The sequence below is a fragment of the Acanthaster planci genome, linkage group LG06 (genome assembly GCF_054643075.1).
Source record: "Acanthaster planci isolate LZ-2023a linkage group LG06, COTS_SCS, whole genome shotgun sequence".
NCBI classification, from domain to species: Eukaryota; Metazoa; Echinodermata; class Asteroidea; order Valvatida; family Acanthasteridae; genus Acanthaster; species Acanthaster planci.
The window spans coordinates 6,755,088-6,776,668 of record NC_141782.1 but is presented as its reverse complement, the minus strand read 5'-3'; the positions used below and the strand labels follow the sequence as shown (position 1 = coordinate 6,776,668).

At 41.7% G+C, this 21,581-nt stretch overlaps 2 protein-coding genes across 4 annotated transcripts in view; one reads left to right on the top strand and one right to left on the bottom strand.

Annotated features, from left to right (window-relative positions):
* The window catches only part of LOC110980020 (E3 ubiquitin-protein ligase znrf2-like), a 33,949-nt gene extending 26,299 nt beyond the window's left edge, over nucleotides 1-7,650 (bottom strand). The window contains exons 1-3 of one of the 3 annotated variants that reach the window (XR_015425638.1): nucleotides 6,080-7,647; nucleotides 4,361-4,456; nucleotides 1,604-3,064 (exon numbers count right to left, since the gene is read on the bottom strand). Coding sequence is in view for 2 of the 3 variants with exons in the window: in XM_087137969.1 (XP_086994095.1) it covers nucleotides 3,225-3,421; nucleotides 4,361-4,456; nucleotides 6,080-6,602 (816 nt within the window). In the remaining variant the exon portion in view is untranslated. Of the gene's footprint in view, nucleotides 1-1,603; nucleotides 3,065-3,093; nucleotides 3,422-4,360; nucleotides 4,457-6,079 lie in introns of those variants that run through there. The other 2 variants (XM_087137969.1, XM_022236282.2) reach the window with 2 other exon arrangements.
* An 8,976-nt stretch (nucleotides 7,651-16,626) lies between these two features.
* lonp2 (lon peptidase 2, peroxisomal) overlaps nucleotides 16,627-21,581 on the top strand; it is a 91,384-nt gene continuing 86,429 nt past the window's right edge. The window contains exon 1 of the mRNA XM_087137669.1: nucleotides 16,627-16,745. Coding sequence (XP_086993795.1) covers nucleotides 16,639-16,745 — 107 coding nt within the window. The 5' untranslated portion in view covers nucleotides 16,627-16,638. The remainder of the gene's footprint in view (nucleotides 16,746-21,581) is intronic.

The window sequence follows — 21,581 nt, the reverse complement described above, 5'->3', positions numbered from 1 at the left end:
GGCAGTCTGACAGGAGGCTGATGGTGGTCTAACACCGGGGCGTCGAGTGATGGAGGTGAGAACTTCATCGATGGACTGGAAGGCCGACATTCAAGCCACAGAGGTACGTTCGTGGTGGTCGAGGAATTTGATAATGATGAGGAGCGTTTGTGCTTGCCTTTTCCGGTGGCGGGTGACCCAATGGCAGAGGTAGCAGACGGGGCCGTGGGAGGTGGAACGCCTAGGGTGCGTTCCTGGTCAAGATCAACGGGAACTGCAGAATTATAATGCCACCGATCATGTAGATCACTTGTAACAGTACCGTGAACAATTACTTCTAAAGATGAATTTGTGTCAGGGAGATATTAATCTAATTTTGGGTTTTTGCACTACTCAAAGTATATTATAAATACCGAATGCTCAGCGTGTAAACCTGAGAGCGATAGCCACTGCTACATCTGACATGTACCAGCCAGCCGACCCTGGCAAGTTCGGTGATCGAGTGGTTAAGACATCCGCACTAGAAAGCAGGAGGTTGTGGGTTCAAGTTCTACCCCAATAAAGCTTGCATTTTCCACAAGCTCTCAGGTGTACAGACTGAACATTCAGTGCTTATAATAAACGCTGGGTTGGGCAAAACCCCAAATTAAATATCATCTTTAGAAATAGGTGTCTATATGCTCAGTTCATCTTAATTTGCAACCAACCCCTGAGGTGAGCAGTCAGAACTGATCTTTTTAATGCTGCCTGCATACAGCCAACATTGCACAGGTATCTACACCTACATGTATGCTGTGTATCCCCCCCCAATTAATTTGTTTTTCTTCTACATATATGCCCCCTGTAATCTGACCCAACCACGCTCACTTACATGTGAAAGACTTCATACCACATCCTTCGTAGACCCTCACTTACAAACCAGCACTGGAGAGGGCAATAACATGAATACATGTACATGTTGTGTGCTACACTGTGGTACTTCCAGACCATTTGGGCTGCTCCATGAACCGGATGTTGCCAAAGTACACGTAAGTATGGTTTTACTTGATCACTAGAGTCTTCCCATTCAAAGGTTTCCTTTGTTCGCTTTCATTTTGCCGTTAACTGAAGTTTCACTTATTTTTTCTTTCTCTACAGTAACTATTTGAGGTGAACAATCTTCCCAAAATTTGTGGTAATTTTCAAGGTACACGTACATGTATGTCCTGTACAGTACCTTGGATTGTAAACTATCTCTTCATAGCTGAGACAATTTTGTGTTTGTGTATCATAACACAATTCTTAGCTCCATTTTCAGCAATGAAAAACTGAAAAAAAAAAAAGATTAATTAGGATTTATTGTGAACAGAAACAATTGTCTGAAATCATATTGTGACTTGAGCCTCTTGAACAAACCTGAAGTACATGTTAACATCTTGCTTTCCCAACAAGCTCCTATGAGCAGATCTGATTGTTCCTTTCCAGGTAACACAAGCACAGCAGAGAGTATATTGTATATCACAAGACCATATAAGAAGTACATGTACATTTGTAATCCCCAGTGTTGGAGGTCTCAAGGCTGATTTTGAAAGCCTTGGCCTTGCTACGTACATGTAGGCTGCCGATTTTGAGTCAGTTTCCTCACCTTTGACTTAACTCCCGCCTTCTCAAGTTTTATCGTACCTGTACTTATGACGTGGATGTGCTGTGGGCATGGATCATTTTTGTGAACAAATATGTGGAAGGGGTAAATGTACCAGTACCTTGACTCCCGAATGACATGATGCAGCTAAATAGATTTTATTCCCAGGGACCATACTTATTTTCATTGATTGTTGCCTGAAAAGGATAGCTTTTGTGTTGCGTGAATTAGGTTACATGTACCAGCGGGTACTCACTTAAAGTGCTCTGTGATTTTCTGAATGGCCAGTATTGGGTATGCACATGCAATGGCTGGTAAACATTTGCACACGATAGCTTCGCATGTGCCTCCTTGCACATGGTGGGCTGGACACAGACTGCCTTTTTATATGGCACTTATTCATGGTTAGCATAAAGTACAATTTTTCGTGTTTTTAAGAGAAAATACATGTATAATTTTGGGAAGCTCTCCCAACTTTTTTCTTTCATTTCTTGTTGAAAAATGGTTACATTCACTCAAAAATATATGTGGTTGCAGGATTTGGGGGGCAACTGTGCAACTATATGTATCTGTGAATTTGCAGCTGTCTTACTTGATTTTGTTTTGGGATTAATAGCCTGCATGTAAGCCTTCATGTACATGTAGATGTACCTTCTTGTTTTTATAATTGAAAATTTTGAGAAATTATTTTGTGTTTTCTCTTTTAGTTTTATCTTTTTTGTGATGATGGGGGACTCCGCACTCTTACTTTGTTGAAATAAATATAGAAATTGAGCTTTACAACACCTCCCATACAAGAGGTAATTATGCCCATTCAATTGTTTTCCAGGTTGTTTACAATGTTACAATGAAGGTAACTAATCAATGAAACATATCTGTACTACTTGGTTATTTTTCTTAGACAAAATCAGTAGGGATATTTGTGTCATGTACAAAAGTTTTTTTGTGAATCTAGATGAATTGTGTGTGCCAGCCAACAGCACCAAAAGTACAGTGTATTTTAGAGAAAAATCACCTATCATGTACTGGTAGATAATTATGTTATACATGTACATGTAGTGTGTGTAATAACTGGCCTTGGCCCTTGGAGACTGTGGCCTCAGCCTCGAATGGCAGTGACTCAGTCTTGGCCTTGGAGAGCCAGGGCTGGGACTTGGCCTCAAAGATTTTAGATTTGACTCCAACATTGGTTACGCTATATCAAGTGGTGGTGTGGACCTGCAAAGGACCTGGCAGGCCTGAGCCCTTAAATTGCATGATACAGGATCCAACCTTGCAGGGCACTAGCCACACTGCACGTCTGGAGGATCATCAGCCCTCCCCCCCACTCCTGCCTCCATACTTTAATCACTGACTGCTCTCTTGCCTTTGCTTGCCCTTTGTCTTTTTTCACCTCTTATGCCAGGGCTTGAACTTAGCAGGTGAAGGTGGATGAAAGTGCCCGTTGGTCTCACAAATGCATCTCTAAATTGTAAAGAAAGGCGAAAGTACTTACGCTCAGTTGTTTATATTCTTGCAACGAAAAAAACCTGAACTGTTTTACTTCAGATCACCCTTGTCATGGAACCACAATGTAAGTACATTTTTTTATGATGTTGGCAAGTGCCAGCACAGCGCAGCAGGCTCACACACGCGGCCGGGACCAACAGTACTGGAACTCTGTAATGCACGTAACTGAATCTAGTGTACATGTACAGAATCTGTCCATGTACAGTACATGCATACAGTGATACATATCTGCTGTACGACCAGCCAGCTTGAAGCGCAAGCCTTGTGTATCAACAGCATCCAGGGACCATCCGGTCATTGAGTTGTGATTGGCTGCCAATGAAACATCAATATTCACACGTGTCAGTGGAACTCATTACAGCCATTTCTGCGTGAGCGGTAGTTGTGACTAACAATTTCCACTATAATTTGTGGTACCAGTAGCACACATTTCACTGTGAATTTACGGTTTCACATTAAGGTTAGTACATTTTCGCTTTCGCCAATAGAGGGTTTTGTTAAAACTGGCTTAGGGCATGCAAAGTCACTGTGTCATGTATCATCCCACGAATTTCAAGTGCTCTATGTGCATTGTTTTGTATGAGCTTCGAACAAATTTTGGACATTAACTTATCGAAATGCCAGTGCAACACGAACTGTTCAAAGAGACTCTGACCTGGATACAATCTTTGACAAGACCGATCCTTAAGTTACAAATCTGTGGAAAAAAACAGAGTATGAAATACACCGTGGACCATCAAAATCACTTTTAATTTAAAAAAATTCCCAACCATAAAATTTTTGACCCAAAAAATTTAGAAAAGAAAAGATACTACGTGTACCTACCTATACAACCTATTTTTTTCAATGTAGTTATGGTAATAGGAAGCACAACTTTTATTTTTGTTTGGCCTTCATTTGTTTAATTTCTAGAACATACCCGTATATGGTGTATGGAAGCTACTTGCTCCAGTAAACTGACAAAATCAGCTGTCTAGAGAGCAAGTACTTGCTCCCATGATGGTTAACCCTATTTCGAGCCCTGTATGCACCTTTACTTCATCATTGTCCTTACATACATGTATGTAATGTTCTGTCCCCTCTACTCAGTTCTGAAGTCCTGCTGATCTGAAACACAGTAGTAATGTTAATGGCACAAAGTGCACTACATTGTAGACTGTCATACATTACAACAGCCACCTACGTATATATCCCACCTATGCTGTACCAGTTTGGTCATGAAACCTCTCTACATTACTGTTTCATACTCACCATTATATACAATTCTTGGTTTGGTCAAACATATTACCAAATGGCATTCAACATCATCTGATGGCACAGATTTAGAACAGACTGGGCACTTAATCCCTGGTGACAAAAAAAATTATAGCAAAAAAATAAACTTCACCACACTTGTTATGGCTATAAATCATTGTGAACAAAGAGGGAATTTGTTACTGTCAAACTCTGCAAAATGTGCTGACTAAAACCTTTAACCACTTGCTGCCAGGTGCTTTTAAAAATGCACTGCACACATACGGGAGATTTTCAAGATTTTCAGTTTTCAAAATTCTTCAAAAATTCATCATTTCATTTAATGGACATTTACACCCACACGAAAAACTGTTTGGTGGCTACTCTAAGCTGACAAGCAGCCTTCATTGACTCCTGAGTATTTCAGCCAGGCCTGCCGCCCTTTAAAGAGAGCCCAGAATTGTGAGGTGTTGCATAATTTCCTTTGTCCCCAGTGAATGCCAGTGGTGTATTTTCAAACGCGGCTGGATTAGCATGTAGCGGTGCTGTGTCGCTCATCAATGGGGCCCTGGGGCACTTTTGTCCGCGGTGTTAATCCGCGGGCGTGCTATGCCCAAAACAGTGGTATACTGTTTAAAACAGCGATAGATTACCTTCAAAAATGCAAGATGAAAAATGATGGCAATTCCCAGCAGCAGGTCTATTGTTTCGAGTATGGTCTTTTGTTACACGGACCAGCTCTTGTCCCATTTTGGGCACCCTGGCTCTGCGTATAAAACCACAGTCCTTGAAACGGGGTTCCCCGGCAGCAAGTGGTTAAGAAGACTTCTGCATCAAGCCTCTGGACGTGATTATTAAGTTTCAGACACATCAACAAATTTAACAGGGGACTTAGCCTCTTTCCTCAATAAAATTCCCCCACAGTAAAAGGTGCCCTTCTAAAACTTCATGGTGGTCATGAAACTCAAATACATGCGTCATAGATGCCAGATGTAGAAATCTTTTTAAGGCTAACAAGGACAAATTTTCACTTCATTTGGACTACACATTTTTGCTAATAATATGATTCAATACATGCTCAAATCAATACCAAAAAATTTGACTTAACTTTTGTCATGTGCATGAGCATACATGTACATTCTCAACAATTATTATTTTTTTTCATTTTAGGGTTCCTACTATAACCATTTTGTACTTGAGCCCCATGACCAATGAGGTACATGTACACCTTATAAAGTGTCAACTCTGTGTAAACTACATGCAGTTGGGTAATGGGAAGTCTTGGAGCCAAACATTGTCAGTGGGGGTGTGTTCGAGCGAGCTCCTCACATTAACACGAGTACTCTCCTGAAGCGCACGAAAGCCTGGAGTACGCCCTGCAGATCAGCGACAGTATACTCCCCATCATGCAGGAGTATACTCCTGACCCGAGAGTAATGCGCGCACATCCTCACTCGTGTTGACAGGAGTAATTGCGCAAACGCAGCCTAGATAATGAACTTGAAAAGTGAGACATTTGGGGTAGACAAAAACACTTTGGGGTTTATCCAAAAGACTTCCATGGTCTAGACATGAAATTAAATGATCGATGACAAATTTCAAGTACATTAAATTACAGGTAACTGAACTGAAGGAAATATTTGCTGATAATGACCATGACACCACAGTTTATTAATACAAAATTCTCTGCACTCCTGTTTGACCTAAATAGGTCAAGAATGGTCATTGCCAACTAACCTTGAACATGTTGGACATGCTGAAAAAGTGTGGATGTGAAGAGATGGGCCGGCAGGGACTGTGCATGGAAGGGAAAAGTCCTGCCCCGACTTCTTGTCAAAGGCAGGGATCCGTTATCCTCTGGAGAACTATCATCTGAATCTTGGCCAAGATTAAGGTCAATCATTCCAGGTATATGAAGGCCTCTGCTACTGCTACTACTTGCTCCATCATTCTGTGTACAGTTCCCAAGAGACCTTGCCCTGTTTCTGGAATGCTGTTGGGATGTCTGTACTGGTGCTGATGCTGCATAGGAGGTACTACTAGTCGTACTGGGATATGATCCCCGTTGATGATATGGTTGGTGACCGTTTGCTTGACTTGTACCGCTCCCCATTGCCAAGTTATGTAGAGATGATGGACTGTGTGAGTTCTCACCAAGTCCAGAGTCTGGGTATGATGGATCATGCACTACTTGGTGATGTGAAATTGGACCAGCATAGTTTGTCCTTACTCGTGGACTTGAACTCACTTTCTGCCCCATTACAATTCAATTTTTCAGTCTTACATGTACTTCAGCACTCAGGCTGAGGTTGTGACGGCAACGACCTCATACTTTTGGACTGTGTTGATACACTCACTGGGACTGCATTGTCATTGTCACTACAACTTCCCGTTTGACGATCGTGGAGGTAAGACATGTAACAAAGATGGCATTATCAGCTTCATGGAACACTCTCTGCCTGTGGTCCATTCACAGATTCATAATTCTGCTGTTAAAATTATATTTGTAAACGACACAGGCCATATGAGGACCGCAATGATTCGAAAACGTTGATCATGATTCATGTCATGCAGAATAAATTAGTGTGGCCTAGTGCACTGAGCACCGTCTCACCGTACCTCCGTATACGGTATAGGGCATAGAGTTGGATATAGGCCTACATCATCGCGTTAATTGAGCACACCCGCTGCAGTGTACATGTACATGGTTTAGCTTGCAAGTGGCACCGAGTTGCAGGCCCTTACCAGCGAGCCTACGACGTTACGGAAGGCCTATTCGCCGCCAATTTCCATTGGCACTGTATCGTTACTATCTCAAAAATTATAAGAAATAATTAAGACTGAATTTAACAACAAACAAAAACTAAAGATACATCACAGAAGAGAAAAGTAACCAAGTAAATCTTTTATCCCAACAAATCAGCAAAGACGATCGGCTTCCTCATTCTTCGATTTGTTGTGCGCCACCATCAGCTCAACATCATACATATCAATGCCTGAAGTCGTTCGCCCCATCACTGCCATTTCGCTCCATAACACTTTGCCTCACTTCCACTTCGCCCCATATTGACCGCCCTGCCGGCCGTTTTCCAAACCTCGACTACGGCTCCTCTAGGCGTCAAGTTGTAAGCGCAATAGTAAGACTGACAGTACTACAAAACATCAAGTAATATACAAAAGAGGTAAACATTACAGTACTTCAATTTAATTTAAACACTTCAGGCCCACAATCGAGGGTTGATTTCGTAGACGAAGCCTGAAACGTAGAGGAAGTTGAGTACTGGAGGCTGGTGATGGGCAAAGGCGAAAAATAAAACAGCAGCTCGGAAGCTCCTGGTAGAGCGCCACCATGTCCCTCATAAGAAAAAAGTAAACTGAGACGAAGCGGCGCTGTGGGCGCAGTCCACTAATTCAAGTGGGAATTCAAGTTCTTGCCAGCACATTAGCATTAAAAGTGCCCCCACAGTATCTTGTGAAAAAGGAGATTGGCCCCAAAATGGTGAGATTGTGTAAATCGTTGCCAGGATCAACTCCCTGGGTATTTGAGCTTTCATACAAGAGCAGAATGGCTAAAAACTACAATTGAAAAATGGTCCTAAGTACCCGTGAAAGTTACGGGTTGCCTCTAGAAAAATGGCTGCAATCAGACTTCGGAAAAATCACTTTTCGGGGGGGGGGTGATTTTGTTTTGTGGGAATAATTAAAAATGTAATTGGTTAACTTACAAAAAAATTGAAAAGAATTTGAAAGATTGGGACAATAGGCAATAATTTAATTTGTGTTTCAGAAATCTCAGGGATGCAGGTAGGCATGTTATTGGGCCCTGAACAGTGCTGATTTTACACACTGCTTTCAATGGGTCTTGAATTAGTGGACTGTACCCCTATACGGTCACTGATGATATCACCCAGTGTCCACGTGACCAAGACTGTAGGACTTCCTCCCGTTTTCCGGAAATAGCCGAATTATTCCGAAGTCTACGTCTATATTCAGCATGTTTGAATGGTACAGTTGATGTTCGGTTATTCCCGGCCGGCAAGGTAAGCTAGCTGTTGAACGAAAAGGCGCACCATTGCAAGACTTGTTGTGCTTTATATACAAGATTATCTATGGCCTAATGGAAGTCCAACACGACCTCAAAACCTAATCCAGACCTCATCGTAGACCTCACCAGTTCTCCTATTACCGACCCACTAACAAAACTCTACAGTACCAGCTTCTACCCACCGACCATACTGGAATAGTCTACCGGAATCCATTGTTAACCTACCCAACTGGAGCCAGTTAAAGAATGCCGTGTCTGGTTTTATTTAAGGGAGGGGAATCAAAACATTATTCTCTAGCTCCGGCACGCGTCCCAAACTCTAGCGGGATGCAGAATCTTCTGTTTTGCTGGAGCAACCTGATACATATACAGATACGGAAACTACCGTAACCTAATGGCAATTGTTGATCCTACAATTATTTGACTCTATACACTGAAATCGAAGGTCGCCTTGGCCTCAGTGCCAGGCGAAATGCAGAATATAACTTTCTTCGACCAATGCAGGTTTTGTGCCTGAAACATGCTTTCAGTGGGGATGCAGTGTTGCCCACTGGATGTGGGAAAAGTCTTATTTTTAAGATGTTGCCACCGATGAATCCGAAAATACCTGGGCTCTCAACTTGTGGCCCCTGACCTAAGATTTTTTTTATTAAAGGCCACGATCCTCAGGCTCAACAAATTCGATGGTATTTATATTTCATACTTTTAAAACGTGTTGAACAGATTTGTCATGTTTTATTAATAATGGAAACAGTGATTTATACATTGCTGTTGGTGTCTAAAGCAGCAGTAAAACTACCGGTAGTTGACAGGTATTAAAATAGCACAATTATCTCTGTAAAGTTTGATTTCCACTGAAGTTCAGGTACATGTTCCGCAACTACCTAGATCTATTCAAACATTTGCGTTTTATTTTAATCGAAATTGTTCTACTTTATTATATGTACAAAAAAATTGGTGTGGTGAAAGCAATCCTTAAAGTGCATTTCTCTTCGTATGCTTCTCCATTTCCCATTTAAAATAAGAAAAGAGCCTACTTAAAATCCATGCTGGTGACGTCACGTGACTCCTCATTTTGGCCCACGAAACAAACACGGCCCACATGCTGCATGTCAGATTGCATAAACAACAAATTCGATTTATTTTCTTCAAATTCTGACACCATAATCAACATCACAATAACTGATTAACTACAAACTAAATATAATTCTTCCCACGGACGTGCGGCAGAGCCAAACGTCGTTATTAAATACACGTTTTTACATAGAAGTAGTTCCCCTTTAAAAATGTTTACCTTTAGTTTTGCATACTTTTCAGTCAACTTTACATGCATTGCTTCCTAACTGGAGTGTGGTTTTCCGTTTGAGCCCTAGTCTGCTAGAAGTCAGTGATTGACGTCTGCGTGTAAACTCATAAGGTCCATTTTACATATTGTGTTGGTGTTTAGTCCTTTTAAAGTTTTAATCTCTTGGTGTCAAGTCTTTCCAGTCTTTTAGCCAATTTGGTTTTTACATGGGGGGGGTACTTTTTAATTAATGCATTTTTGTTTTTTTTTAAGTCAAATACTGGTGTCTGAGTTCCAATTAATTTAGCTCCCTGCGACCTTTCCCTCAAAGATCCTTGGTTTAAGTTAGAAATATTTGTTTTTGGTTGTTTTTTCGAGTTCCCCATGATAGTGGGCCTTTTTTCAAGGCACTTGGTATATAGGCCAAACAGCCAAATAGTCTTTCCAGAGACAGCGAACATCTTTTGTGGGTTTTTTCTCGTAGATTTTTCCTACAGAACCTAACAAACATAATTGCGTTTATCCACCCTGGCGTTTTAAGAATTACGTTAACAAATTAAGTACCCCCTTACTACTAGCGGCCAATGATATGGCTGACCTAAAGCTGTGGGATTGAAAAATTGATGTATCAATTCCATTAAGAGTTTTAACATTTTTCAGCCATCTATCGAGACTATGTGTACTAAACTGAAGAGGTGCACAACGTATTAGAAAAACTGAGGGTTACCATTTCACACAGTTTGTGCGTTTTACATACTCAGTGATGTACGAACAACGCAATAGTTTATTATCTGTGCGTTACATCTGTTATGGATAAGACAACAGTTGGCATCGGCTTGCCCAGCTTTTAAATTTTGATTAAATCTTGGATTACAAGTGTAAAAGTTCCTCGTGTAATAGTCAATCTGTCCAGACTAAGTAGAGACAACGTTTGAGCTCGTTGACCTGTCGTCAATGCACGAGCGATAGCCGAGTTTATTTAACGCAAGGGTTCCAGACTGCGAAGGTAACGAAGTACCATGCTAACATCCTACGTGGTGGAGTATATTGGGGAAGTTGTGGTCTCAGGTTGTGTAGGCCCCTACTCCATACATTAGTGGTACTAACAATTTGCGTAGCGCTGAACTGTATGGTGTACTATTTACAATGGTGTAATATTTACGACAAACATTTCTCTCTCTCTTTAGCTATATCCTATGGTGTACTATTTACGACAAACATTTCTCTCTCTCTTTAGCCTCCATCCAGGCGACGCAACCAGACGACGCGACGGCACGACGGTTCCCTTGCGTCGTGCCGTCGGGTCGCACTGTCGCCTTCTTCACATTACTTTTGTACACACACGACGCGTCGCGTCGTGCCGTCGCCCGTCGCGTCGTACTGCCTTAGGTACTTTCCATGTTGCATTTATTGCCACCTAAACGTCGCCCCTTCCGTCACCCGTCGCGTCATACCGTCGAGCGTCGCGTCGTACGTCGTGTCGTGCATCGCGTCGCCTATTACGTCGACTGAAGCACGACGCGACGCACGACACGACGCACGACGCGACGCGTCGTGTGCTGTCGCCCTTTGCTTCTTGGTGTTTATAGAGGGCGCCTTTACTGTTTTCTTTTATTTCCGCCCCCGAACTTGCATAGTACGGTACAGTCCACTAATTCAAGCTCCATTGAAAACAGTGTAAAATCGGCACTGTTCAGGGCCCAATAACATGGATACCAACTTCCTTGAGATTGCTGAAAAACAAATGAAATTATTGTCTGGTCCCTTATCTTTTGATTTCCTTCCAAATTTTTCAAGTGGCAACCCTCAACCTTCTTGGGCACTTAGGACCATTTTTCAGCTGTAGTTTTTAACTATTCTGCTCTCATAGGATAGCTCAAAGACCCAGGCAGTTGATCCTGGCAACGATTTACACATTTTCACCATTTCAGGGGCCAAACAATCCCCCTTTTTTCAGAAAAATGCTGGGCTGCCACTTTTAATGCTAATGAGCTGACCACAAATTCTCACTTGAATAGTGGATTTTGTTCCCCTACTTTTTGAAATCCTAACTCCCTCAGAATTAGGTCATACAATTTGTGCAGGTTGCTTGGCAGCGCGTGTGGGCAGTTGGTAGCAGAACTTGCAACCAGCCACAAGAGTCCTTGAGAAGGAGCTGATAACTTCCCTAGCTAACGACCTTCCACACTTCACTTGACTACTGGACTGAACAGAGACTGTTCCGTAGTCTCTCTGTGATTTCTCCTTCCATCGAACCTTCCATACTTACAAATTCGTCCCTGTTCTGCTCTAGGCAAAAACATTACCAGTGTAAGCCTATTGAACCACACATGCATACGTTGCTGGACAGTGGGTGGCTTGGACCAGAGCCACATGAATTCCGTTCCGAAACCTGATTTAGTCGAGGGGAAGGAAAGACTGTGCACTTGAACCCTAAACATGATATAGCCCAACACATCTTCGCCATCCATTCAAGCTCTTTTTATTGCAAGCCTTTCTACTGCAAACTCTACAGCTACTTGCCAAGTCAAGACAAACCAAGTCATCCCCAACTTCAGCAATAGATCGTCTTCAAGCTTGGCCCTTTATTTATTTTCACTGCTAATTCATAATTTCTCTGTTAAATAGAATCCCTGTTTTTTTCCTCATTATTAAAAAGATGCTTTCTCTAACGTGAGGGTATTTGTATTTTCGTAAACCGTGCGAAAACTTCTCACTATATTAGCCGGAAACGAATTAATTCTTACTGGTTAGCTGATAATAAAAGGCGTAAACTAGTAAACAAAGAAATAATGTAAGCAGGTGTCATGATTCTCATATTATGTCAGCTACAATATTTCTCAATCTATTTTAAGATACAATACATCAATCATAATAACGTGCTTGCTAATGTCAGATGCGGATCAGAGGAGAAATTATACATGTGTGTGGCCAAACAGAGTTGAAAAAAGACACGGCCACAATGATAATAGCGTCTGTATGATGTTTTATTCAGAAACATGGACTAATATCATTGAAAGTGTGGTGCTGATGAAGGTAACGAGGACGACTGGCCTGATGGAAGACTACGACGGAATATTCTGAGGGTATTATAGAGCAGGCTCGGTGGTAACTTCCTAAACCAGTGGTCAAACTTGCAGTCATACAGTTGTAGACAAATTGTCTGGGGAATTGGGAGTACTACTTCGAAATTACCGAGATGGACCAAGGAGAAATACCGGTATCTATAAGATTACAAATCTACCACAAATGGGAAGTGCATTGACGGTATTAAAAAGAAGAGTGACGAATTCTGGGCTTCCACTTATATGAGAGAGCAGTTCCTACATATGCCGATTTTCTGTTTTCTCTTTTTTTCTTTTTCTTAATAAAACATGACAGAAATTAATCCTAATAGAGGAATGGATGAGACGAAAACGAGAACAAATCAACACCAAAGAGTAAATAGCATGTACTTTGCAAGCACAGGGGACAGAAATGAAAGAAAACAGTAAAAGCGCCTTCCATAAACACCGTGAAGCAAAGGGCGACAGCACACGACGCCTCGCGTCGTGCATCGTGTCGTGCGTTGCGTCGCGCTTCCGGCGACGTAAAAGGTGACGTCATGCACGCCACGACGTACGATGCGACACACGACAGTACGACGCGACGGGCGACGGCACGACGCGACGCACGACGCGACGCGTCGTGTGTGTACAAAAGTAATGGCAAGAAGGCGACGGTGCAACCCGACGGCACGACGCAAGGGAGCCGTCGTGCCGTCGCGTCGTCTGGTTGCGTCGCCTGGAGGGAAGCTAAAGAGAGAGAGAAATGTTTGTCGTAAATAGTACACCATAGTTTATAGAGGGCGCCTTTACCGTTTTCTTTAATTTCCGTCCACCTTGCTTGCAAAGTATATGCAATTCGTTCTTTTGTGTTGATTTGTCATTGTTTTTATCTCATCGATTCATTAATTGGGATTAATTTCAGTCATATTTTATTGAAAATATGATAAAAGAGCAAAAAAAAATCCGAATAAGTAGGAACTGCTCTCTCAAAATAAGTGGAAACCGCCAGCTCAGAATTCGTCACTCCTTAATTTCCCAACCAATGACTTCTTTTGTTTTCTCTCATTTCCGTCCATCGCGCTTGCAAAATACATGCCCTGAGCCGCAGGCGTTAATTTTTTCGGGGGGGGGGGATTGTTTCATCCGTTCATCAAATGGAATTAGTTGTTGTCATATTTTATCGGAAAAAAATGAAAACGAGCAAAAAGAAAATCTGCTCACATAAGTGTAAGCCCAGAATTCGTCACTTTTTAATTTACCCGGCTGATCCTTGTTCGAATGTCCGTCCAATTTCTTTTTAAGACCGTTGATGAAGTTCCCATTTGTGGTAGATTTGTCACCTTATTAATATTTCTCTGTGGTCCATGCCAGCGTTTTCCAAGTAGATCCTACTACCATTGTGACGGTGTCTTTTCTTCCTCTCTGTTTGGCCTCGCGCTTGATTTCTCATCAGATCTGCATGTTACATTTTGCAAGCACGTAATAATGATTGATGTATTGTATCTTAGAATGGATTTACAATAATTATTACAAAAATCACAATTAGATCACGAAAAGCTAAAACATTGATGTGGCTGACGTTAATATTATATATCTCCTGAAGACAAAGCTCATTAGTCGCGAAGCTCTTTCCGTTTACATTTGATTTGGAAAAAAGGAGAAGAGTTTTCTTCAACAACTCACTCTGAATGAAAACACAAAGTTAGAAAGAATCCACAAAAAAGAACAACAGAATCAAGGCCTGGTAGCTATGTCGTCGCGTCGTCTCGTGGCGTCGCCTGGAGGGAGGAGAGAGAGAGAGAGAGAGAGAGAGAGAGAGAGAGAGAGAGAGAGAGAGAGAGAGAGAGAGAGAGAGAGAGAGAGAGAGAGAGAGAGAGAGAGAGAGAGAGAGAGAGAGAGAGAGAGAGAGAGAGAGAGAGAGAGAGAGTCGTAAATAGTACACCATCGAGTACATCATAAGTCCCATACACGTCACGTCATGTGTTACCACGCTTGTCCAAAAGTTTACAGTGTAAAAATGTTCTTTACTAAAATGTACGCTTCAACAGAACGCGCTTGACTTCATTTGGAACTCTTAACAATAATTCTCATGCTTCTCATCCTTGTGATTGCACACCCTCTTTGTTTCTATCAAAGGTTTCTTCTACTTGTTTTTATTACTTTGGATGAAAAAAATAGTGGGTAATAGGTTCACGTAGAGCACACTCTAATTCTGTCCAGAACGTTGTCGCATTGACTTTACATTCATAACTTCAATTCGTTCCAGGATAACCAGAGCTTAATTCTTACAATACTCTGAGGGGATTTACCAATTCTTCTTGACTGTATCGGTAAAGTTCAGTAACGGTTTCCTCTCTTTCAAGTCTACCCACAAATTCTATATCAGTATGTGTTGAGCTGGCCCTTCCAAAACATCAACCTTCAATGTTCCACAATCTCTAGTATGTTCTCGATTTGTCAAACAAATCTTATCACGCTACGTAACAACACTCCAACGCGCTAACGGGTGCAGTGTCCGAATTCAAGAAAAATTCTCCGCCAGGCTAAGGCGCTTAATAGTACCCCCAGAGATTGTTTCGAAAAGGGGGCCCTCTGTTTGGGCCAAGAAATGGTGGGATTGTGTCAGTATGTCCCAGGATCATCTCTGTAGATTCAGGGGCACCCATTTGGGGGCAAAGCAGACAAAAATGGGATTGAAAATTAGTCAGAAGAGCCCGCGGAAGGTGAGGGATGTCATTTGAAAAATGGCCGCTGGGAAGACTTGGCAACATTCACTTTTTGGGGGGTGAGTTTGTTTTGGGCGGATAATTAAAAAATTCATTGGTTAACCAACTAAAAATTGAAAATCAAATGAAATCTGAAAGACCAAACAACATAGTTTTTGTTTGAGAGGCCTCGGGGACTTCAGTTGCCTGCCATGGGGCTCCAAACTTGTTTGATTTTACACTATTTTCAATGGAGCTTGAATTGGTTCAGTGCACTAGTAGGCCTACATCCACTGTGCCGAGTATACCCATTATGACCCATACCAAACGGCCACCTTTTTTTCATCAGGATGATTAGGCAAATTTGTGTCCAAAGCTAAGGATGATTGCGCAAAAACACGAATTGTTCATTAAGCAATCCTGATGTCCTTGCTGTATGTTATCACTGACTCACTGACCTCGCGGTCACAACATTGAAAAGCAATTGGAAGTTATCGAGTTGGGCCACATCCGTGGGTTTACATCAGCGATCACTTGAAGCATGTTTGAAGTTAGTTGGCTTCGTCACGTGAACGTCGTGTAGTGATATGATGAAGTCCACGGTGCCCACACTGGCATTTAGACCCATTGTCGGGCGTGAGGCGAACACGCCCCCTTTTTTCATCACAAAATGAATGAATACATGAATGAAAAAAAAAACTGCACCCAAACCCCCAGTCTGTCTGCATTTGGTGTGCGCACACCCAATGTACTATACATGTACTTGTACGTATATGGGTGCACGTACACAACGCGTGAAATCGAGGTGCCGATTAATTATCTTTTGACCTTTGAACCTCATGCGTCATGTACGTATGACCACTTTATGCACAACTCTATGGGACCATACAGCGAAACACCGCGGCCGTGATTAGTACGCGTGTACATAATCATGCATGTCATTTCACAATCATTGGCTAACTAGTAGTATTGGTTTCACTCATCGTTAAAAGCATAAACTTGTTGAGGTGTTTACTGATGAAAAAGAAAGGATAGTCCAGATTCTAATACATTGTTGCAAAATTTGACGTCTTTCGTACTGGAAGGGGCCCAAACTGGCTAGAATATCCGTAAAAAACAAATACAATTAGAAATCTAAAATCAGGGTACCAGTGCTGCGCAAAATAGACGAAGCCGAGATTTGAGAAATGTAATGACATAACCAAATATTGAGCATGGCGTCCAGCTTGTCTATCCCTCGTCGTCTGCCGCTGCTCTTGGTGGCAGACGATATCCTTCTACCTGGTTCATCAATGAGGATTCCAGTCAGTTCACCAAGAAAGTAAGAATGTGAACTGTTTGTTTCAGGGAAAGTTCTTATTAATTTCTTGTTAAAATAAATGTGAAGTCTAGTTGTCAACGAGTCGGACATCATATTTGGGGCCCATGTTAGCCCAGGTTGGACGACGTCTACATTGGCATTGCGACTAACGTCCAGGGTATGAAAGTCCTCCTACTATCATGAGTATGCGAAATATTTTTCAACATTTTTTTCTCATATTTTTACTTGACGGAGACAGCTCAAAATGTCGTTCACAAGTGCCCTGTATCCTGAATTCCATACATGCTGTGTTGAAATTACTAAATTACACCTGCGGACAACATATTTTGCAGGGAATTCTGCAAAACTCACTGCTTTCTGTCGCGATTTGTTAGCGAAAAGAACCTGCCGAATCAGAAGAAGGTACTCAGTTACCAAAAGTTCTGTAACGGGACAATGTACATGTACCAGTCATAATTATGTAGAAAGGCATTATGGAAGGCAAGTCTCATGGCTTGTCAAGATGGCTCCTTTGAGTTGATTACGTACTGGAGTAAATGTGATTGTTGTTGATTGTAATTAATGAGCCTCTGCTGATGTCTCTTATTCCCACATCGCCATCTGAACCTGAGGTGACGGTAGATGGCGTTACAGCTCGGCAATCACATATTCCAGAGCACTGATTTTATATTATATTCTTTTCAATATTCTGATCACAGTCATGACAGTGCTACGCAGCCCTTCCATATTTCTTAGCCCACATTCTGTCAGTTATGTATGTTGTTTCGAGCTAGGCTAGGTCTTCACTCCATTACAAATACATGTTCGTGGAGAAGCGCAGACAATAGACCTAGCCAAGTCTTGGGAAGCCCATTCGGACACGGCCTTTATCTGCGACTTCTATGCGGCCCACGGCTCTTCCACGCATGCGTAAGGGGCACTTGGTTACTATGCATTTTGCGCATGTCAAGTTCGCATGCTAGACGAACGTGTATGTAGATCGTTAAGGAATCGTCGCGGAAAGCGTGGAGTTTCGCAGAATTTTCTTTAAAGTATGTTGTCTGTGGGCACATTTAGTAATTTCAACACAGGAAACAAGACACTTGTGAACGCCATTTTAAGCTGTCTTTGTCAGGTAAAAATGTGAAAAAAAAACTGTTTAAAACATTTCGCATAGCAGGAATACTTTTATACCCTGAACGTTAGTCGCAATGCAATGCAATGTAGACGTCGTCCAACTTGGGCTAGGGCCTAGTATACTGAGTACCGCGTTCCGGTAATGCAGTATAGCGGTATTATGCCCCAATGGGTGTCGATTACTTTGTCCCATTTCCACTTTGCCCCATGCCACTTTGCCCCTAACAACTTCGTCCCATTTCCACTTTGCCCCATTACCACTTCACCCCATTGATTATCGTTCATTCTGTTCTTCAGTAACAGAGGCATGTGCCTTGATGCAAGTAAAAACATTGATGTTTGAGTACCCAAATAACGATTGGATAATCCAACTTTCAAAGGCCAAAACAATGCTTCCGATTTCCGACCGCCGGACCCAAATTTTTGAGCAAGACCCTAAAATTTTTATTGGCAAGTTAGAAAGAAGTTTTCTTCTTGTTTCGTTGTCACTGTGCTTTTAAAAACATGAGCGCAAAGCGTTGGCTCCAAGTGTGACGCACCTGTTTAAGAGAATGCGTGATGTAGTGTTGCGACCAGTTTATTCATGCCGCGGCGACCGTTCATGTACGTAATCCATCACACATAAAAAAAAATCGATGTTGCAAGATTTCTTCGCGTTAATTCTTAGTATTTTGTCTATGTGTGTATTTTCTGTGTTCATCAGTTTAATTTTAGGTTGTTTTGATCGTACTTGAAGCGAGCATTTTTCCACAAAATTTCCTTCGCGCTGAGCTTTATCTGATCGCCCAAACACAGTTTCTGGATGCGTCGACAATTATCAAAACGATGTGAACAGAATTGTGTGTGTTGCTTTGAAATAAACTTGAAGAGGATGAGAAATAACCCGATGCTAGTCCAACCATACGTATTAATTCACCATAATGGACAATGCAGTCAACATTAATTTAACGCCATAGAGTTTTCTATAATATTCCTACATGTCATTTGTGGAACTCCTCTTGAGACCGTTTTTTGAAGAGGCTTGTAACACACACGAGTACGGACGGCAGAGTGTTAATGGGGAGAAGTGTAAATAGGGTGAAGTGGAGATGGGGTGATGTGGGGATGGGGCAGAGTGGTTAGGGCCCCAATTATAGCACCGGTCCCAACTGCAGTTGGGCCCGTCCTGACTACATGTAGAGTGCTACAGTTGGGCTGGCCCAACTACAGCAGAGAGGTCCTCGTGTGCATCATTATTGCATGTACATGTATGATGTGCCCAGTATGTGCCAGAGTCAAATTGTTACAAATGTCATGTCATTGGTCATGGGGCTAGATGAACGGATGAAGTGCCACATTTTAGATGAATTGTGTCAAGTGTGAGACACATTGACTTTGATAATGTTGAGACATTTCCCACAGGCAATAGTTGGGCCAGCCCAACTGCAGCACTACAGTTGGGACTGTCCCAAGTACATGTATAGTTGGGGCGTAACAGCCGTATGTCACTTGTCAGATGGTTGATGTCACTTGTCAGCTGCTGTATACTGTATGCTATCCTATACAGTCAACGTTGGTGTTCGTTAGTTTAAGCACCCTGTTGCTATAATAAGGAAAGCGAAGTCCTCTTTTTCAAACTAACGTTCAGACCTGGCCTGAGGATCTATTCCTTTGACAGTGACCGGTATCAGGCTGTTTTCTTTCATGTCTGATTACCCGATCCAGCCGTTGTGGATATACATGTACTTAATTTCATAAAAGAAACTTCATCCAGGTCAAGGAACCAGACTATGTGTGCTAATTCATCTTTGTTCACAGCTCTTTGTCACGTCATTTACATGTACGCTGCCATTTTACCCCAATAGTTTCCCTCTGATGTCAAAGAGGACATTACTGCTTCCTGAGCTGTTTCGAAAATGTAGACTTTGTTTCCGTAACTTTGGCCTGAGGTAGGCTGGGGTTCGTCGTTCTACCGGTTCCAATGCGGTGGATGACGAACCTCTAGTCCCACTCGTAAGACTGTAGTGGCTCTCTTTTATGATCTGTCTCTTATCTGTCGCCACCACAGCCCTACTTCAAGGCATGTCTTTAATGCCTGAAATCCAAACTGCAGGATTGTCACAAATTATGAATACTAACATCTTTTGAAATGAGAATGACTTGACAATTTCACTTACACCGGCATATTCCTCAGCTTGGACTTTTATATGAGCACCCTAAAGCTTTCCCAAACCGTGTATTTTCTGATGTATGGCACCTTGAAAAACCCGGTCTGTGATATTTGTATGCTGACCATAAGCAGCGCCATTTTGAAAAACGAAGACAGTGCTTGTTGCGCCGGAAGTTAAGGCCTCCGACAGGTGGTGACAGGTATCAAAGTGGCGACAGAAAAGAGAGAGATTGTAAAAGAGAGCCACTACAGCCCTACATGTGGGGCTAGAGGAATCCCATACTCCTAACGGTAGAGCCTGCGCCTAAGTAACAGAGTCAGTGTTGCATCCTGCCTGCTCTTTTTTTCATCATAGACTTATTATTACTCATTGCGCAGTGTATATTTTTATCTGGCGTTGGCTAATTTACACCAAACGATATGTTCCTTGGCACATGTGCAGTAGCTAATTTTTGGACTGAAAACTTCCTATGGTTGCTCTACACCAAATACGCGCCCATAGAAAAAGTGCAAAATCAGACCAAAAGCACTGCCTGTTGACTCTTGGGAAGAGGTTGGCCTCTTTTTCATTGGAAATTCAAGATTATGGCCAGAAGTTCACTTTTTGTTTCAATTTTATAGGGGTCAGCCACACAATTTTTTAAAAAATTTATTTGTCTTTCCCTGAAGATACCCCCACAATAGTAGTACATGTAGTACTATGCATGCAGCTCTAGATATAGTTGCCTGTACATGTGCACATGTAGGCCCACAGGTTGGGGATTACTGTGAAAGAAACACCAGGAACTGGAAACCACCAGTCCCAAATTTGGGATTTATAGAACTATCTCTGTGATCCCTCCTGAGTCCTGATTTTGGCATGTGTTATTGTAAAAACCCTGTGGAATCTCAAAATATTAATGAAAATATTAATTTGGTGGAATGCACCCTTACATTTACATATCATAGTCTGGTTCTGAGCCAACTTAATCATTGCAACTTTGTATTCTTAAGGTAGGAAATAAGGCAATTTTCTAATTTGCACTTTTTTCCCTTAAATAAAAATCTTCCAGAGCTAGGAATCTGATAAAAAAGCAAAACGTTGTAAATATGTGTTGTGGTCAATTTGAAATTAACAAAATAAGAATATTGTGAATTTTTGGAGAACAAAAAAAAGACAAAACCTGGGAATCGAATCCACATCGTATGATTTTTTAATGTACAAGTATGTTAAATTCATTAGACTACCAGTACCAACCCTTCTAGAATTTATGGTATTTTAATAGGATTTAGACTCACTCATACACGTCAAAGAGGACGCTGTGTATTAAAGTTGGCTAAATACTGTTTTGATAAATTTTGCTGGCACCAGCTATTTACACTATCTTAATTTTATCTCAGTAAAGGTCAGTCATTGCAGAAATACTGAAAAACACGAACGTGGAACTGGGGAAAATTGCCATTTTTTTAGTTTGAGTAACTTAGGCTCTGTTGTAATACATGTAGTACTAATCACCTTTAAAAAAAAACATTAAAAAAAATAGAGTCCCAGTTACTTGGACTACAAGTTTGTCAGAAATGTTAAGATTACG